Raw genomic sequence first — 20,580 nt, forward strand, 5'->3', positions numbered from 1 at the left:
TTTCCAGGGTAGTGCAGTAACTGTTTCCCCAGAGATTTATGTTGTTATTGGAACCACTGTCATAAGACAAGGCAAACTACTGTTAATTGTGTCTAGTTATAATGGAGAGCTGCTGTTGTTATTCTGTCTAGTTCTGCTTTGTTGCAGATCTTGGTTTATTGTGAGAATGCCACTTATTCAGATGACAGGGCTACTCTGAACTCCACAGAGATGTCCTGACCTATAGTTGTATGTGCAGAGGCTTCTAGGGGTGAAAATCTCAAATGGGTCAGTTCTGGACATCACTTGTTCCTAAACCAGTGGTCCTTGATATACCATAACAGTTTAAGTCATGACAATGAGAGATCCTCAGGTTAAGTGCAGCTCAGTTGGGGGATTTGTTATTTCAGTTTCAGGATTTCACCTGATCACTGAGGTGAGGTCATGGCTGTAAAAAACCTGAAACAAATGACTTTAGGAGCCTAAAACTGCTTACAAAACAGTCCATGTCTTTAAAAATAAAATACCAATATGCAGTAAAACCCAGTAAGTTTTCAATCATAGACTCTTGTGAATTGAGCTGTCTTTGTTTTCCTTATTTCTTATTATATATTTTGCCCATGATTTTGTCTGATCTCATTTCCATTGCTCTCCTGGGAGTCATTTCTACAGCGCAATAAAACCACATTTCCAGCAAGTTTTTTCTAGAATATGCAGCTTACCTTTACCTTTTTTCATCTCATACCCTGTATGTGACTAGAAAACACGTTAAGTGCAATAATCTTTAGTAGCATTTTACAACTTACTGTTTTGGTACACTGGTAAAAAATGCAGTTCATTTGCATTATGTTATTCCAGCTATTGCTGTATTGTTACTCATTTATTCTATGCACTATTTCAGATTGTTGATGGTTAGTATACAGGGAACATTTATGTGTTTCAAGTCATTTGTGATGCACTGATTCTATGTGGATAGCAAAGATGCCATCTGTTTGCTTGTTGAGTAGCTCCAATTTTTACTGTGTTTACTTAGCTTCTCTATAGACTCACCTGCTCTTGACTTAAGTGAAACTTTCATGAGAGTAGAAAAGATTCTGTCCTCTTCCTAATGTAATGTTAGTCTTGGGGATCTGCTTTGGCTGTGAACTGAAAAAGCTTCCATGTGTAATATGTAGAATGTGTCATTACTGTCCTTGGAAGTCACTGTTAGTTGGTTAGTAACAGCACTGCTTTCTTCTGAATGTATAAATCCTGTTTCATTGACCTGATTGAGGTGGGAAGGATTCCAGCAGCTCTTAGGAACTGTGATAGCTGGAGCCAAACTGTGTTTTTCAGATACAGTTAATGTGAACAGCAATCCATGCCATGGGAACAGGCCTAGGCAGACTTGGTATTAAAACCGCTGGTAGGCTTTTTTGGGTTGGAGACATAGGGGAGCAGCCCAATGATACTGATGTTTGCTTTGCTCCTAAGACTACACCAGCATCCTAGACTGCTTTAACATATTTTTAAAAAAAACCTAAGGGGTTTTTTACAGTGTACATATTGAAATGTGGAGAACTGACCTGTAGAGAGCTGTGTGAGTTTTCAGTGTGTATGGGGAGACGTGTGACTAGAACACCTCTACCAAAACCTCAGATTTCCTGGAAAACTGTTCAAAAAACTGAGAGGTGCTTTTCCTGTACTTGCTTGGGTTAGTATTTTCTCATAAAAGAAAATGTTGCTGTCAGGCTGTTCTTGGTAAAAAGTTGGGATTCTCAAAATAACTTCTCTACTTCCCAAGGAAAGCTTGACTTTGAAGACTTTAATGACATTCTGCGAAAGACATCTGGGCATCTGTGTTTAAGGAGATGGATACAAATCCACTTCCTGCATTAGTGAAGGCTGGAGAAAAGATTGAGGTGTGTTTTTTTAGGGGTCAGGCTGGCAAAATTCCTTTTTCAGTAATTATTTTAATCCTCAAGAGTACTGTCACAATACTAATTCTAGGGACTAGAAGCATTACAGCTTTGTAAGCGGGGATTTAAATATAAACAGATGCATCTTCACATCAAATAAAAGTCCCCAGGCAAGACCAGAGCTTCTTCAACAGCTGTTCTCTCTACAGATACCTCAGGGACTTGAAGTCCACAAACAGGTGGTTTGGTCTGGTGAGATGGCTGGGGACTTACCAGCCTAGGGAGGACTGATAGAGGCATAAGCCACATCAGCTTTAATAACAGGTACCCTTGTTTGGTTTTAATAATACTACAACAGGTATGAGAAGTCCTGCTAAGGAGATAGGCCTAATCTTTAATGTAAACTTACTGAATGTCTACACAGTTTCTCAATAAGTTTCCATATTGGCATGCAGCCTTAATGGCACTTGAAATCTCTGGTAAATGCAAATTGCTTGCTGTCTCATGAGTGTGCCACGAACTCTGGTGTTCGGTGCTCAATGACTGTACTCTCGACATCAAATGATTTAGTGAAATTGAAACTTCCTTCACAAACGTGCCTATGACTTTTATTGGCCTATTTTATTCATGATTTGGGACTGATTTTTCACCTATACTTTATTGATGACAGGAAGAGATCCTTGAAAATGGAGGTAAGAGGAGAAATTTCTGTGGGACGATCTGGAGCTCTATACACTACTAAAATATGGCAGTGTTACTCTAACTGAGAATTAAACTGTTAATATTATAATATTTTGTGTAAATTGATGAGTTTATTTAAAATACTATTAATATGAAACAGTAGAAGATGAGTAATCAGCTTTGAGGTAATCCTAGTTCTTAAGCTGATTTTAATAAATATCTGAAAATAAACTGAGCTATTGAAGCTTTGCTCAACAGAGACAGATGTGAATGAACTTTTTTGACCATTTAAGAAGAATTTTATGTTATGTTTATATTCCCAGATGGTTCCATGGATGTATCTGTAAAACAAAAGGCTGTCTTCTAAGTTTGGACAATATTAAAACTCAACACTTACCAGTAAAGCCTAACCCACACTGATTCCAGCACAGGGTTCCAAATAATTCTGTCATGTCTGGAACATTCATGAGTTGGAATTGGTGATCATAATTTTAGTCTAATGCTCTAGTTTGACATTAAGAAGTAACTTCTCATGACAGAGACTTTGATGAAGCCCATTTTGCTGTGTTCCTTTTCACTCAGCATTTCTATCTAGTTTGTGGTGTTTGGGGCAGAGAATAAAATGCTTCATTTGAAAAGATGGTGATTTCAGGTAGTCTTTGTAGGCACTGCTGAAATGCATGCAATAATTAAATGTCAGGATAAATTCCTTGTGTTACCCTCACTTTGCCTTTTTCCATAAGCTCAGAGGAAAGCAGTCCAAAATCTTTGCTCCCTGAGTCCCAGCAAGCTCATGTCTTATCATATCCACTCTTGTACATTAATTTCAGGGATTCAGCTCACTTAATTCCCTGCTCCTGATTGCACATGCTGCTGTTCTAATTCAACAGTCTTCTCATCACATATAACAATTATGTTGACTCTGTCTCTCTTCATTCAGAGATTTGGTCATTCTTCAATACCCCGAGAGCTTGGAGAATATGTGAAATTACTTGTAATCAGATACTCTTGTGCTCAGGATGCCTGATTTACAAATGAGAACGGATGATGTAGACAACTTATGAGACCTGGGTGGTGTCTGTAATTTGGGGACCAATTCATGCCGGTGAGCGCCTCAACAGCAGGGTGAGAGTTTAGTAAAGAATACTTCTAGAATTGTAAATAATTATTAGAGCCTGGTCCTGCAGTCTGATTTGCTTTGTTGCAGATTGAGTGTGGTGGTTTAGCCCTGGCTGGAGGCCAGGTGCCCACCAAGGTCCATCTATCACTCCCCTTTTCAGCTGGACAGGGGAGAAAATTATATATTGAGAGGCTTAGGAGTCAAGATAAGGACAGGGAGAGATCATTCCACAATCAGCATCATGGGCAAAACAGACCCAACACAGAATAAAGGGAAGAAAACTCTAATTTATTACACTGCACACACAGTGAAACCAGAGTTGGAAGTGTGACCAGATCTTATACAAATTAGCCAATAGTGCTGAACTGGTCTGTTTTATTTTTCTGCCCTCAATTCTCCCTCCCCATAGACATCCTAAGGACTAATTACATAAAGAAGAATTTGGCATTGAAAACCCACCAAGCCATGCATTTCAGTGTTCAAAAGCAATGTGTGAAAGTCATTTTTGCCCTAGAAGCTCTGCAATGAGCATTTCATTGATACCTTTCTGATCAGTGATGTCAGCGCAGCAAAACCTTGAACTGTTGTTTTCCTTCTAGAAACAACTGTCCGAAAATGACCCAGCAAATGCACAACTTAAGTCTCCTGCAGACTAAAAAGAACAGCATGCCCTCCTCTCCAAATGCTGCCAAGCGGTTGTATCGGAACCTGTCGGAGAAGCTGAAGGGGACTCACACATCCTTTGACGAGGCGTATTTCAGAGCCCGATCTGACCGACTCAGCCTCCGTAAGACCTCAATGGTAACTGCCTGATATTTATCAAATTGCCAGCTTACTGTACTGTTAATCTCCTTAATCGGTTTCCTTCTACAATTTTCCTCATTTCCCTTTGTTCCCTGATCACTGCTGTACATTCTTTCCAGACTTCCCATTTATGAGCCTGTGTAAAAATAAAATCTGACTTCCTTCAAGGCTAAAAAACCCCTACCCTACTCAAGTGATGATTTATATTAGGAGTCAGGTCACTAATGTGACAAAGTGTAGATTAAATATACACACACAAGTGCCTCTCTTACAAGAAATGAAAGAAAAAAAAATTATTTTGAGAAACTGAAGATGACTTTAGGAGATGTTCCTGTTTTTCCAAACAACAGAGCAAGTGGTTGTTCACAGACTCTGGTGATGGTCACTACATAAGATCATGGAACAAGGAGTTCATGTGAAGCAGTCTGACCTGGTACCCTAGCCTAGTCACAGAACACAGCCAAGAACTCTGGAGCCAGTACCAGAAGCATATAAGCACCTGCTGGATTTAACCCTCAGAAGTGCACTATTTATGCCATTGCTGGTGAAGTTACACAAATTCCAGCACATACATTTTGAAGAATGGACTGTGTCCCTGAAAAATAGCACAGTGTAAGTTCAGTGCACAACAGAATCTTTTATATTTGCTGAAGAAAAATGAACCTGCTGTTGATACTGCCAAAATAAAAAAAAAAATAAAATCCCCTTTTCCACAAGTAGGAAGAACAGACACATCCTTCAACTTCTCTGAATTATTTTGAGGGAAAGAATTTCTCTCCACTTCTGAAGAGCAGTGACTTATGAGAGAGTCTGTGACTGCGCCAGGAGCCACCTCTTGGAACCATTACTTTCCTGCAATAGAGGAGATGCTTAGTGCAGCACAGGACTAAACTGAATATGGTTGAGCCAGATAATAAAAATGTAACATTTTGTCAGCAGACAAAGCACACTTTAACACTCACAGATCTTTTGCTTGAGAAAAAAAATCTATAATCAATGCAAAATTTGAAAATAATTTTGAAATCAATTAAATGATCCTATCCCCTAGGATAACTCCTCTGGAAGTCAGAGGATTCATGTATACCCCTTGGAAGAGCTGTAGCTCTAGTATACTGGAAAGGCAAGAGACTGTTGTCTGTCTCTCCTGTGAAGACAACACCTGAATGAAGAGGGGATCATGGCTTCTTCCTCTCAGCTCTGCCAGAGCCACAAGATCTTGTTTTACAGAAGGGCAAGTCTGAAACGTTAACAGGGTTTGAGAGCTGGAGAACAGCCTTTGCATAGCACCAGTTGTGCCTTTGAGGTACTGGGGTTTCATATCCTTTCAGATCATAAGGATGTGTTGAATTTGGGTCTGAACTGTGGGAAAAGATTTTTTAGGTTAATTTTTTAGCCACTATCTTTTCTTGCCTTTTTCTTTTCAAATGCAAGCTTGTGTGTGACTAAGGAGTGAAAGAGAGGAGGATAAATTAGTGCTGAGGACTGTGCCAGAGCAGGCTGACACATAGATTGAATGAATGCATGTCTGTGAGCATATAACCTGAACAATGTTTCTCTAAATATACACTTCAAATTCCATATTCCTGCAAATATGGGGTCTTCTGTCATATTTAACTAACGAGAAGAGAAATGGCAAGTGAGCATGGCCCAAAGATTGAGGAGCAGAGTGCTACTTCTGAGGCTCAAGACCTCTGCTGTCCACAGAGCTAATTATTTACAATCTCACTGCTCTCCCTTTTCCTTACAGGTCTGTCAGGTGACAGGAAAGCCTATTCAGTCAGTAATGGTCATTAGGAGAATTGATGTTACGTTGTGACAGGGATGGTGATTTTAATGGAATACAGACTCACTTGTGCTAACTTTGTTTCCTCCAACCCTCTACACTGTCATGCAGTGACACAGCTTTTGTCACTGCTGACCTACAGTGAGCACAGGTACCTCCAGGTATTACCAGTCTGGGGTCTGAGTTGATGTCAGTGAATGGGCTCCCACTGAATGCAAAAGGCTTTGCATCCCGTTCTATCCGATCTGCCTGTTGTTTTCATAGTTTTCCCTAGAAATATATATCAAGGAATGTATTGGTGAAAGAGTGGGAATATTCCAGGTCACGTTGCTATCTGATGTATTTTCTAATCATTGAGTTTCTGTGCTGCAGTGCTAAGTCAATGACTAAAATCATGTCTCCAGACAAGTGAACAACATTTGTCAGAATTTGTTTTCTTACAGCCTTGGCTAGTGAAGAGTTTTCATTCCATTCTATCTCGCTGTGCAACACTTTCCATTCAGTAAACTGTTGTCTTGCTGCAGACATAGCAATGTCCCAAAATAACTTTATTCTTGAACTCATGTTTATCAAAACAAGTCTTTGCAGAAACTACTTTAATGTTTTTTCTGACTCCAGTAGCACATAGTGGACTTTTTCAGTCAAACCTAGAGCAAATATCTTGAAAGGGGCACTTCATTTTAATTAAGCTACATAAAATTGCATTTCTAAACACTCCAGCACTGAATCACTTACTGGAACATGGTTATTACTTTCTGCAAAGCAATACTGTAGTCCTTTTCAGTATATACATTTGTGCACCAGAGTAACACCTAAATAAATTAATCACATAGCACAGCTGTCTAGCTAATGATTAGAGGCTGCAGGACTGAGTCAAGGAAAAAGCAATGTGAAAACTGCCCCTAAACTTTACCTGATGACTTGTAAACATGGTTCAGTTTCTCTTTGAATTCATTGGTTTTATCTTTTTAGAGCAGAAGAAAGTTATCTAGTAAATGTAAATGACAGCAGAAATCAGAAGGATCCTGTTAGTATTTGTGACCATAGAAGCTGGAGTAAAATTGAGCACATGGATCTAAAGAAAATCATTTCTTATCCCCATTTGGATTTCTTACCCCTGGGCTGCAGATATCTGAATAACACTGCAATACTAGAGTCTCTTACACAGAATATGATCAGCTTTTGCAGAAAACTTTATGATCTTCAAATAAATATCTGTTTTCTGTGCGAAAGCAAGTAGCTGGGGAAATGGTGGTCAGGTGTGTAGAATGTTTTTCTGCAGAGCTGGGTTTGATTTAAGCTTCCAAATGCCACAACTCAATGGTGTGGCTGAGAACGTGGCATTTGTGTTTCTGTCTCACCAGGGTATTTTTTGTCTGAAATAGATACAGCATGGTCAGATATGTACTGGTATGTGGATGAGGGATGTGCATACACCTAGTTAGAAGGGCCATATCACAGTTCCCATGTTTTTACACTCTGGAGCTATGAGACTTGCCAACATATTTTCAGCCCATTGCTTGTGTCCGAATCATTCATTTGGAAAAGCTGATATTTTAATTTGGTCTCACAATTGTTTGCATTGGATGAAGTAGCTTATAAAATTCGTGCTCTGTTTCTTCATTGAATCAGTGCATTTTTTTTCAACCAGATTTCTGATGCAATGAAGAAATAGAAATTTGCTTTTATTTTTCCCCTTTTGGTGAAACAGTCGTGCTGACAGGTTAGCTGGCAAGAGCACTTATGAGGAATTAACTTAAGCATGTGCTTAGATTCTGTTCAGCAACTTATTCAGGACCAACATTTCACAAATATTTTAGGTATTTCATCTGGCCAGCAAAAATCCAAAGATACATTTTTCAAAGGCATCTAGGCAGGCCTAAATCTTGATAACTGAATCCAAAAATAATAATTGAAATCAAAGGTTTAGAAATAATTCTGCAATGATTACTCAGGTAGGTAATATCTGTTGTTACAGTCTGTGTATATATTTGAAAAAGGATAAGTAATTGGGTTATTTTCAGCTGTAATACAGAAGTTAGCCATCTTCCTTTGTATTAAGTAACTAACAGAGATTTTTAAATTTTATTTTATGTAACACAAGGAACTCCTGAGATGTAGTACAAGATCTATGGAGTTTCACACAAAATAGGAATTAAAGCAAAATAATGATATTGGGCACTTAGGGTAGCACTCTACAAATGCTAACTCATTTAACTTTTATGTAGTCAATTGAAACAGAATTTATTTTCTGGTCTCAAAAAATGGAAAACCATCTACATGCCCAGTGCCACAGATGTGGAAATGTGAACTAAGGAATGGTTTCCTTCCTGTCCTAAGTGAGCAGCATATGCCTGTCATTAAGTGGTATCATCAGCTCTCCCTTTTTGTTCTGCTTTCAGACTCCTAGCCAGTGTTTCCAAAAGTCAACCTGACTGAAAGAAATGGAAGCTGATGTACCCACTCAGTGTACTTCAACCTTTGTAACAAGCTCTTTTTGAATTTGCTGTTAAATAAGGAGATTTTCCTCGCTGCGATCAGTTACAAGAGTAATAAGATTTTGCTTGTTTTCTGACTGTATTGAAATGCAGATGCTTCTGAAGCATGATTACCCTTTATTTCCATGAACAACAGTATAGAGGAAGTTCCAAAATCAGCAGAAAAATAATGGAAATACATGTAAACCAGGGTTGAATTAGGGTTTTTATAATATTGATGCAGAATTTTTGAGAATTGGTGATTATGTTTTCAATTTCTAATAATTTATATGAAAAGATGTCTATCAGTTCACAGTTCAGCATTCATAATAATGCAGGTTCAAACAGCAAAGGAGCACAGGGGTTTGGGGGTTTTTGTCTTTGTGTGGAACATCAATGATCTCTTCATCTTAATTTTGAGTACATACTACAGTTACATACAGCTGATAAATTGACTTGAGTGTGAGGTGATGACACAGAGCATGTGTCAGAATCATGTCATTAATTAAAATATTTTGTAATTCTAATTAATGAAAGTTCTTTTAATATCTAGTCAGATCACTTCATCCCTTCAGGGCAGGGGTAAACTGGCAGAATTGAAGTAAGATCTCTGATTTCAGGATGATAAGGTGTTATATAAACAAGACAGCAGACGTGTGGAGCTACTGGAATGAAGAGAAATATTGCTGCATTGCAGTAAAACTTTGTGCCATTTTTAAGTTTTAACTTATAATAAAAGAAATATGTGCTGACCTCTTTTCTAAAACTTTCTGGAGATGTGCCCTGTCTAATATATGTGTCCTCTCTTTAACAAGAGTATGTGTTCTTAAAGACAAAGTCTTGCCTTGAACAGAGATGGACGAAGAGTGATAAATCTAGCTGCTTACCATTAGCCTGTTCCTTTTTCTGTGATTATTCTTGCTACACCTAACACTGAAGTATGGTGTGAAGTGTTTGATAATGAAATCTGATTCTTAGAATCAAGAGAAGCATTTGAAAACAAGAACCTAACAGAGACCTGTTTTGATGAAACGCTTGTTTAAGTAGTGTCTTACCCAGCATGGAAATCTACAGAAAAAGTATTTCTCCAGCATGAGCTATCTTTTGTACTTCAATGTCTAAAAGGCAGATTGCCAAGTCTGCACTACTCTCCTAGATCTGCTTTATTGCTCCATAGTTCATCTCATCCTTAGATAGTCATCTAGCGTATCTCGTTTCTGTATACTGACAATTTTGGGTAAGGATCATCTTTTGTACATCTGTCTTCCTGTTCTGCTGATCCCTAATACTCAGCATAGGTGGGGTCCATATTACAACTTGAAGATAATACCATCTTTGCAATGTCTTAGTGTGGTACTAATACCTTGCATGCAAAGCAGTAGACCAAAAGATTTCTGCCAGGCCTGAGAATTTCTGACACCACTTTTCAGCCTGTAGAACTGATCAAGTTCCAAGGTGTAGATGCAGTCTCTTATTTTCAGAATTGCTTGCAAACCATTAGTCCATGTGCTTTAGGAGGAGACAAAAGATGTTGCAGATCAGTGCTCTTTCAGAAAGTGTTTTACTGAAATCAAAGCTTGGACAGTGTATGCTGATTCAAACTACATCAACTCAAAAATGAAAACAAAGTTTCGATGTGGTTGAAATGTTAAATTCCAGTCACAGCAGAAGAAACTTTCAATTCAATATTTACTTAATACCATAAAAAATACCTTCTTGTATAAGAATTTTCTCCATGTTTCCTCCATGTGGGTTTCAGGATGCAGGAAACTAGTTTACATCGTGAATCTGGATTGCTTGTGTTCATTTCTTTAGTATGCTCATTGGCACTTTATATCTGCATAGATCTCAGATCCTTTATGTGACCACATGCTGAGCCTCTGATTTGCCTAGCTGGGCCTCTTGCTTCTGCTAATTCATTCCTAAAAGGAAAAAAACCCTGTTAGATAATTAAGGCAGTGGGACAATGGCAGAGTTTAAAGAATCGTGGCAAATAGCATGTCCTTACTGTAGGATCCAGAAGGATGTTCTCATAACAGAAACCTGCAGGTCATGCTACTCTCCTGCACCTGCTTTTCCCCAGCTCAATAAAGACATCTTTGCACTACCCCATTCTTTCATCTCCTTGACATTGGTATGGAAAAGTTTCAGTTGTTCTGCCTGCTTGCGAGTCAATAACAGGTATGCTCATGTTTTCACTGTTTATGTTCTCTGCTCTTCAGACACATCAAGTTCTGGACATGCATATTGGATAGTAAATTTTTCCAGTCTCATTTCAACTTCTTTATTTAAGGCTATATATTTGAAAGCTGTTTACAAGTTAAACGCAAAAAATATGAGCACCTAAAAATGACTGAAGTGTCTGAATGAAAAGTACCTGTTACTAGCTCACACTGGAGCTGTGAAATTTTTTCTCCAGAATAGCTTCTTTGATTTGGATTTTGATAACTTGGGTTTGTATACCCCAGATTTTTAATTTAATTTTTAATTTTGAAAAACTCAGTAGTCCAAGACTCTGCCAAAATCAGTCTCATCATTCACATTGGAAACTATATTGCTCGTATAGTCTGATTACAGGAGAGATGCCTAAATAAGCATGGGTTTGAATCTCACTTGCTGACCCAAAGCAGACCAAGCTCAGTTTTTTTGCAAACAATTCCAATGTTTCCAGCTGAACCTACGTTGGGGCTTGAGAATCAATGTCTTACAGCAATCTCAGAAAACAATTTCTCAATTTATTTTTGAAACACTGTTGTTTGAAAAGTTTTACTAAATCTCTGGTTTTATTAATACACAGAATTTCCAGTGCAATGAAGCTATGTTTGAGGCCGTCGAACAGCAAGATCTGGATGCTGTTCAGATTCTTCTTTATCAATACACTCTGGAGGAACTGGACCTGAACACACCAAACAGTGAGGGACTAACTCCTTTGGATATTGCCATCTTGACTAACAACGTCCCTATCGCTAGGACCCTTCTACACGTTGGGGCAAAGGAAAGCCCACACTGTAAGTAAAGAACACAATTTGAATTGACTTAGATAACTGTTTGTAGGAGATTAGGTTTGCTACTGGTTTGGAAAATTAATTATATTTCACATAAATGTTGACTGGGTTTATCATAAAGATGATTCTACCAGCAATAGTACCACAGTGCTGAGGGACATTTGCAGCAATATCTGCTTGTTGAATGCACACATTTTTTTGTTCTCTATGTAAGATACCCTACATTATGTCCATATTGAGATAAATATCTTTTTTAAAAAATGGAAACAGGAATTGTCTGAGTGATTCAAAAATCATGGTCTGAAATACTGAGTTTATAATCAAAAATGAAAGGATGATGGCTTGTCTAGAGTTTAGTTTATTTTGATTATCCTTCTGATTTTGGCTATGTGGTCTTCAGGAGACAGGTTGTCTTGAAGTCTGTGCTTTCCATTACCACAGACTATTCACTCCGAGTCTTGAAATGGCCTAAATCACAGAATCACAGACTGGACTGAGTTGGAAGGGAGCTTAAAAACCATCTAGTTCCAACCCCCTGCCATAGGCAGGGATGCTTCCCTCTAACCCAGGTTGCCCAAAGCCCCATCCAGCCTGGCCTTGAACACTGCCAGGGATCCAGGGGCATCTGCATCTTCTCTGGGAACTTTGTGCCAGTGCCTCACCACCCTCACAGGGAATAATTTCTTCCCAATATGTCATCTAAATCTACTCTCCTTTAAATTAAGGACATTACCCCTTGTCCTGTCACTACAAGCCCCTGTAAACTGTCTCTCTCCAGCTTTTCTGGAGCCCCGTTAGGTACTGAAAGATGCTATAAGGTCTCCCTGGAACCTCCTCTTCTCCAGGCTGAACAGCCCCAACTCTCTCAGCCTGTCTCCATAGCAAGAGAAGTGCTCTGGCCCTCAGTTCATCTTTGTAGCCTCCTCTGGACTTGCTACAAGAAATCAAAGGTCAACGTCCTCCTTGCCCTGGGGACCCCAAAGCTTGATGCAGTACTGGAGGGGTGGGTCTCAGAAGAGTGGAGAAGATGGGGAGAATCTTCTCCCAGGACCTGCTGGTCACTCTGCTCGTGATGCAGCCCAGGATAGAGCTGTGTTTCTGGGCTGCAAGTGCACATCCCACTTAAAAGAGAATTTCAAAGTTCTACAGAACCAGAGAAAATTTAACCAGAGAAAATTTAAGCACGTAACAGCCCTCACTTCACTGGATGCCAATATCTCTTCTAACTACATATTGTAGTTATAAAACTATTCTTTGTATTCCTTCATGGGCATTTTTATGCACGATTTCTAGGTTGGATGGTGACTTACCAACCCAATTAATCAACTGTACACCATGACACAAACTCCGACGCCTTTACTGGTGTCTAAAAATACACCAACGGAGGCGAATTTGTTTGCAACTGTCAATGCCTATATTTAGGACGTTCCCAGCAAGGCTATAATGAGACTGTGTTTGAGGGGTTCGGCCACTGCAGACTCTGCCATTAATTTGAAGTTAGTTAAATTAACAACATTTAGTGCTGGCATGTCAGTCTCAGTGCTGCAGGAAATTGCACCTTGAGGCTACTAACATTGCCAGGTTTTTTTTCACTGGAGACTGTGTGTGCGTGTGCGTGTGTGTGTGGAGTTTTTTTGCCAGACCCTCAGTGTTGGTACACCTTTATTGCTTTTCTATGTCCACAGCACTTATATTATCATTTATTCTGGCCTCCTTTAACCTTCCCTGGAGATTTTTGCATAGTGTAGCTGCTCAGTGAAAAGAGTTTTTTAGTTTTATATTTATTTGTTTATTTTTCTGTCATGGTTCATGACTGAGGCTTTAAAAAAAAGTGTGACAGCATTTAGAGTACATGATTGACTGCTGAAGCAACATTCATTAACCATGACAAATCTAGAGGAAAACACAGTCTTGAGTGTTCTAAATAGCAGTAAAAAAGACTAAACTAATTTTTCATTGACCTCATCTGTAAATAAATGCAGTCTGATGGCAAGCAGGGGCAATCATAAATTAGTATTCATTTCCTGTAATTAATGCAAACATGCCTATGAACACAGAGAATATGAATATATAACCACCTCATTTCCATTTCAAAATATACCCACGAAATTTCCACTTCACTTATCTTAATGTTTGGTTTTTCTAACTGAAATAATGGATGAAGCATTCTCAATAAAAAGCAAATGATTGTTTGGTTTGGTTTATTTTGTTACCTTAAGGGTTTACAGTCACTACTTGAGAACATAATGCAAAAAGTTATTTTCAGCACTCATAGCAAAGGTTCACAGCATCTTTGTATGTGGCTTCATTCTTGTAGAACTGATAGCAGTCATTTTCTATTTTCTCTAGTCTCTGTTTTGCTTTCTGTACTTAACCAACCTTCTTGGAACGAAATCCATTCTGTTTGTACAATCTCAGGGCTGCAAGAACTTGATTCGGGACTCAGCAGGAGCATTTTTATTTCTCTCTGGTGTGCATTTGAGCAGGACTTCTCCTGGCTGAGTGGGAGGGGAGGGGATTTCAAGGTAAAATTTTGACTCACCCCAATTTTGGAACAGGAAAGAAGAATCTCTTCATCTGATTGGAAGTGTGTAGAACAGTTGAATGGATTTGGGAGATGACAAGGTAGAGGAATTTCCCACTCTTAAGTGCACACTGAAAGCTTCCTACAGAGAAAACTCTTGCTCTTCCACTATATCAGCCATAGCAATCCAGCTGAAATCTCACTATAGCCCCTAACTTAATGGTGTAGAAAAGAGGATCTGGAGGACAGATAACTTCCATCTGCATCACCTGGATTGCTGCCTGGAATAGGAAGAACAGCAGATAATGAAAGAGTAAAACTACAATCTTCATTTCCACATGGAACTCAGATTGTATAAATCTTACAGGAACCCAACATCTCTTAAACACAAATTAAATAAGATCAGAGAGTACAGCTTTTAAAATATTAATTTAGTTGGGGAGGAGGGAAAGCCCACTGTATTATCTTTTCAGTAACTCTTATTCATCATATGCTCATGGTTTGTCTTGGCTTGTTCATGTGAACCCAGATGAAAATAAGATTAACATTTCAGTGGCTGATTGGGACACAATTATGGATCAGAACATGGATTAAACAGATTCAGATCCTTAGTAAGAACTTGAACCAATGCCATCTCACAGTCACCTGAAGTTCTGGCATATAAAGTCTGCTTTCTGTGTCATGTTGTGCTGTCTATCAGATGTGTTGCATGCTTATTGTAAACATGGATCCAGGAAACTGTAATACCTTTGGCTTCCCAGTAAACAGGCATGTCAGAGGATACCAGCAGATTCCAGAAAGCCTGGCCATGTGTCTCTGATGTCCATACAAAGAATGATCAGACTTCAAGAAGGATGGTTTGAAGCCAGCTTCTGAAAGCAAAATCTTAAAGAAAGACATTCTTCCAAAACAACCTTTTGGATGTCAGAGGTGTTAAGGCCTTGCTTTCCTGTCTTCAAAGATCCCATGGCACCTTTTGCATTAGTATATAAGACTATTTTTAGACTCTGCTAAACTTCAGTTGTGATATTGTCATGAGAGGCAGAGGGCAAAAGTTAAAAGGAGAGATTCAGACTAGGTAAAACTAACATAAGGAAACTAAAGCAGATGAACAGGTTGCCTGGAGTGGTTGTAAAGCTCCTATCCTAGGAAGTCTTCAAGACCAGATTGGGTAATGCCCTTAGTAACTTGGTCTGACCACATAGCCGACCCTATTTTAAACAGAAAGATTATACTAGAGAAGGTCCTTTTCAGTCTGATTTGTCCCATAATCCTATAATTTCAGTTTAGGAATAAGATGTTCACATGCACAGACATCTTCACTCATATGGTGTTTTGATGTCAAAAACCTGTCAAAGTCTTTGTCTTTTATATGGTACAGTTTGACTTTTTCAGAAATGTCTACTGCTCCTGGCTTATGCAAGAGAATGATCAGTACACCCTGTGCAAGTTTGATGCTGTTCCTGTAAAATCTTCAGGGAAACCAAGAGCCTGGCTGTCCCTACATAGCAACTTCCTGTCATTGCTAAGAGTAGCTGCTTGTGCCATGGTTTTGGTAAATAGCAGCCTTTTACTTAAGCCTGCCTCAGAGCTCTTCTGCAAAAACACCAGGCACCGTTCTCTATGATTTCAGAATTCCTTCTCTTGCACACTGCTTCCTGCATATTGAGTATCAGTGGTTGTATTTCTTTTCAGATCAGACACCTTTACAAGTCCTGTTTTCTAAACTGCAAATAGTTTGAACAATTTCAGGCTAAGAGCAATTCTGAAAGTAGGACTTGATTCACCACATTTCACTGGATGATGAAGGGGCTGGTTTCTGGTTCTCTTGTGGACGTGGGCCATATCTCATTTTGTAACTCATACAATCTTCATTTTCACCTTTCCATAGCATGGTGGTGGTTCATACAGGCAATCTGATCTGATAAATGTCAAATCAAAACTGTTCTGAGCTCTGGAGAAAAGTGAAATCTCCAGGTGTCAAGCAGCTCACTATCTGTCTAGTCTGCCAGAGGACTAATGAGTAATTACATGGGCAAAACTGTGGCACAAAGAAAACCTGGGAAGAGATCCATTCTATACCAGCGATGGCCCTTAGGCAAAGAAGTTTCACTGCTAGATTTGCCAATTAGATCTCTCATTGCTAGTAGAGATTTATAGATTGTAAGTGCTTGCAACCAGTACAACCTTATGATATTATGGTAAAGTAGGGGTTGGAGAGCAGCCAAATGTTTTACTATTTGAGTTCAATATTCCAACAGCTTAAAACAAGTAAGCCATTTCAGTCTAATTAAGACCTTTTTAAGCATATGAGAAACACTGGGAGATAAAATTTGTTAATGTTATTAATCCCATTTAAATGATGAGGTCCTTAAGGGGTATAAATTGGCGTGCTCTCCATCACTTGATGACAAAACAGCTACTAGAAGGCAGAGTGTTCAAGGATTTGACCTTACATGTGTTATACCAGAATGCATAAGGGCAGAATTTTGTCACATAAGTCCATCAAAAAGTGACTTACTTTTCCCTTTTCTTGGTAGTTGTTAACATGGAAAGCAGGTCAGTGCATCTGAGTACATTGGTCCAGGAAGCACAGCAGCGAGTTGCTGAATTATCTGCACAAGTGATGAATGAAGGCCTTGGTACAGACAACACAGAAAGAGAGAAGCAACTGAAAGCCTGGGAATGGAGATACAGGCTGTACAAGCGCATGAAGGCAGGCTACGAGCATGCTAGTAAGTAGAAGAAAGTGGATGCAAAATGCAAGCCAAGAACTCTACCACTGAGAACACTCCGCCTGTGTTGAGCAAGGATGCTTGAGGAATGTTAGGGTGGAGAAACCGAGGCATACAGCTAAATGGCCTTCCTAAGAATTAGGAGGAAATGGGTGTTAGAACAACAGAGGGTGAATATTCAAGAGCAACAAGCACAAAGCTCCTTCAGGAGTGGGCTGCATAAAATTGATGAGACCTCCAAACTCTTGGTTCAGGATCTAATGATTTTGTTCTGCTTATTTCTCTTCACATTTACTCTTGGGTCTCAATTTAATGTGCTGAGAGTTTGCAAGAGGATGGTTTGAAAAGAATACATGAGTATGATAGATGGGGACATCAGCCTTTTTTCTGTTGTAACTTGGTTTTTAAAAAGAATATATATTCTATTCTAAAAGAACAGAGTTGACCTAAACATTTGAGCAAACAATGGAATTTCATTTTACACATAAAAATTGTGAAAACTCAATCCTATTTTTAGCAGCTACATATAATATTTTATCAACACAGTCACAGATAGGGTTACAGTTTTACAAGTCTGTACCCAGAATAAATGTGAATTTAGGCTCATGGAAAGGGGTAGACAGGGCTTCATCATTTCATATGTAGATCTTCTATCTCTATCCTATTCAATTAAATACAGTCATTGCCATTAACATTTTTACAAATCTTTATATAAATGTATATACAAATAATTTTCTCAAATTTATTGTATTCTAAAATTATTTCCTCAAGACACATATAGTGCTCCTTGAATTAGATACTAAATACAGACAATACAGCAGTATTGTAAACTTATATAATTTTTTAAAATCCATCTCAACAATAAGCCATGTCAGTTTGTGTTTGATTTCTGAATTGAGTCTGTTTTATATTCTGTGAATTAAGCTCTTTTTTTGAAGAAAAAAAAAAAAAAAAAAGTTAGGACTCAACTGACAACTGTATTTGGAACAACTACACTGAAACATTTGTTGAATTTGGAATTTCTGAATCACAGTAATGTAAAAATGTTTCTGTTACTTGATAAATTTGATTTTTTTAGTGAAACCATAAAGGTTTAATTAGCTCTTTGTGGTTTTGTCCATTCTCTCTCCTCGTACTCACCCCAAGAGATTTATAGGAGCTTTTCATTGACATAATTAGCATGAATCTGTTTTATTGGGTTACATATATGCAGGAAGATATTTTTAACCAAAAGGAGCAAAAACCCATGATAGAAACAAATGGTGTCTGCAGGATATTGTTAGCAGGGGCACTAATTAAAATGCTCAAAAGGCAGAGAACACAAACACCTACAACCCAAAGCTCACAATTGCAGGGTGATTTTCAGTGGGTTCTTTGAAGATTCAGAAACATTGTTTGAATAGGATTTGTTGTGCTGAAGAGCTGATGTTTTCTCTTCTCTCCTAGGAGCCCCTGAGGCGCCAACCAATGTCTGTCTCATGGTAACAAGCAGTACATCACTCACTGTCACCTTCCAAGAACCTCTGAGTGTCAACTCAGCTGTGGTGACCAAGTATAAAGGTACTGGATTTAGACATCTTTATTTACCTTAACAATGTACAAAAATTTGAGGGTTAAGTGACGAAGGCATTTAACTGAAAGAGATCACGTTACAATGCTAATAATTTTTGAATTTAATTGTTTTCCCAAAGAGCTGTAGAAGTGGAATTTTCTTAAAAGATTCCCCAAAGACAATTTTTTAATTAAAAAATAAAAATACACAAACCAAAAGCTTTCTCTGTGAGTACTTTGAAGTTCACTTGATGCACTGTGGTTGGGACATCAGCTCAATGACTGGGTTGAGATGAACAGTTATAAAATACAAGCTAACTTTTGGTGCCTGTGAGCTCCTGAAACCATGTGTATCCTTGTAAATGCCAAACCCACACCACCGATCCTTAAAGGAATACCTCTGGAAGCTGAAACTTTTGGCAGAGGCATCATAGAGCCCAACTAATTAGCTATTCTAGGGCTCCCACATCATTCCTGGAAGAGCAATACATTTGGGGTGGCACCAGTTAGTTGCAAAGAGGAATGAATAGGAAAATGCTTCCATCTGAATAGCACTGTTGAATAGAAAGGGTTTCAAAACAGAATTTCCATTCAACAGGAAATTCCAACATAAAAAGAGAGAAATTATTGAAGATTAGAACAAAAAATGAGAATTTTTAAAATTTCCTGTTTAAAGGAACTCCCAGGTTTCTCTAAAATGTTTGAGAAAATGAGTTCTTCAATCTTTAGTGCAGCAATCCACAGCCTCCATCTTCCACAGGTCAAGTGACTGAAAAGCACTGTTCTGAAGATCTGAGGCTGACTTTGACCAGCCCAGGGGACTCAGGAATGAGGAGCTTCAAAGTCCTCTTAGTTATTTTGCGCTGTGTCTCTCTTAATGTTTCCTGTTGTGTGGGTTTCTTTGCATTAATAATTAAAAGCCCACTGGGGAGGTATTTGAACCTCAGATTTCCATACACATAGCAAGAACCATAATTGCTGTGCTGTGGGGCAGCCTAGTTCGTGTTTCCATGTGTGGGTGTTGCTGGGATTGGGATTACTTCTTCAAGAGAGATTCAGAAAACTCCAGCCCATCGAGGGTCCAATATCTCACAGCAATTCAGAAGGTGGGACATGATGGTTCATAGACTCCACTGACACCAAGCACAAGGACCTAAAGGGCTTCATTTTGGAAAAAGGCATATTGTCTCTTTCTTTCCTCCCCCTGCTTCTGGTCAGAGAGTCCAGTCATCACTGGCTATGCTCAATAAAAATAATTTTTATGGTGTATGAAACAAAACCATCCTCCCAGACATCACTAAAGCCATCAAAGTGATTCCATTCCTGATAGCCTCACTAGAAGGGTAAATTACTGTATTACACCTAGTCAGCTCTGTAGTGCTGCAGGAAGTGTGATTTTCAAAAACATCAAAGCCCTTTAGAAGCTTAAATCTAATTTTCAGCAATGGGCTGGGTTGCCAGGAAACTGAATTTCATTTAGGGGCTTCCTACTGCCCGATTTACTTGTGAAAATGATACTTGGGCTCCTCAAACACTTATGTTCTCTTAAAAAGATCACTGCTTTTTGTAATACGCATAGTTTAAACAAACTTGAAATATTGTCCACCCTCCAATTATAATGATTGTTGATATTTTCACAGTAATGCAAATTCCCAAATCAAACTGACTTTTACAAACAGTTTTCTAAGGGCTGTAGTATTTTTCTCTTGTGTATTCATTTGGGTTGAGTCTGCTTTGCACCGTGTCAATTCTACCTTCTTTTTAGCAAGCATAACATTCAGAGAAATCTAATTCAACCTGACCTAACTTTGTGATCAGACTGGGTAGCGCTGCTGTCTGATTTTGAATTACCCTCACTGGTGATCATTTTATGCTTTATCAAGTTGACAGTTAGTTTTGCCAGAATGTTCTTTTTAAATCCTTTATCCCGGGAGACTTGTGTATTTATGGTTAGATAAAAAGGAAAGATCATTAATAGCTCCTCTTGCTGACTTTCGGGAATTAATTAAGCACTGGTTGTAGA

At 38.6% G+C, this 20,580-nt stretch overlaps 1 protein-coding gene across 1 annotated transcript in view; it reads left to right on the plus strand.

The window, feature by feature from the left end:
- Nucleotides 1-4,293: 4,293 nt before the first annotated feature.
- The window catches only part of ANKFN1 (ankyrin repeat and fibronectin type III domain containing 1), a gene marked incomplete at both ends in the record, with an annotated part of 61,929 nt that continues 45,642 nt past the window's right edge, over nt 4,294-20,580 (plus strand). The window contains 4 exons of the mRNA XM_084273629.1: nt 4,294-4,479; nt 11,540-11,750; nt 16,812-17,006; nt 18,453-18,566. Of these exons, the coding sequence (XP_084129755.1) occupies nt 4,294-4,479; nt 11,540-11,750; nt 16,812-17,006; nt 18,453-18,566 (706 nt within the window). The remainder of the gene's footprint in view (nt 4,480-11,539; nt 11,751-16,811; nt 17,007-18,452; nt 18,567-20,580) is intronic.

This window comes from Gallinula chloropus (genome assembly GCF_964237585.1).
Source record: "Gallinula chloropus genome assembly, chromosome: 20".
Taxonomy (NCBI): Eukaryota; Metazoa; Chordata; class Aves; order Gruiformes; family Rallidae; genus Gallinula; species Gallinula chloropus.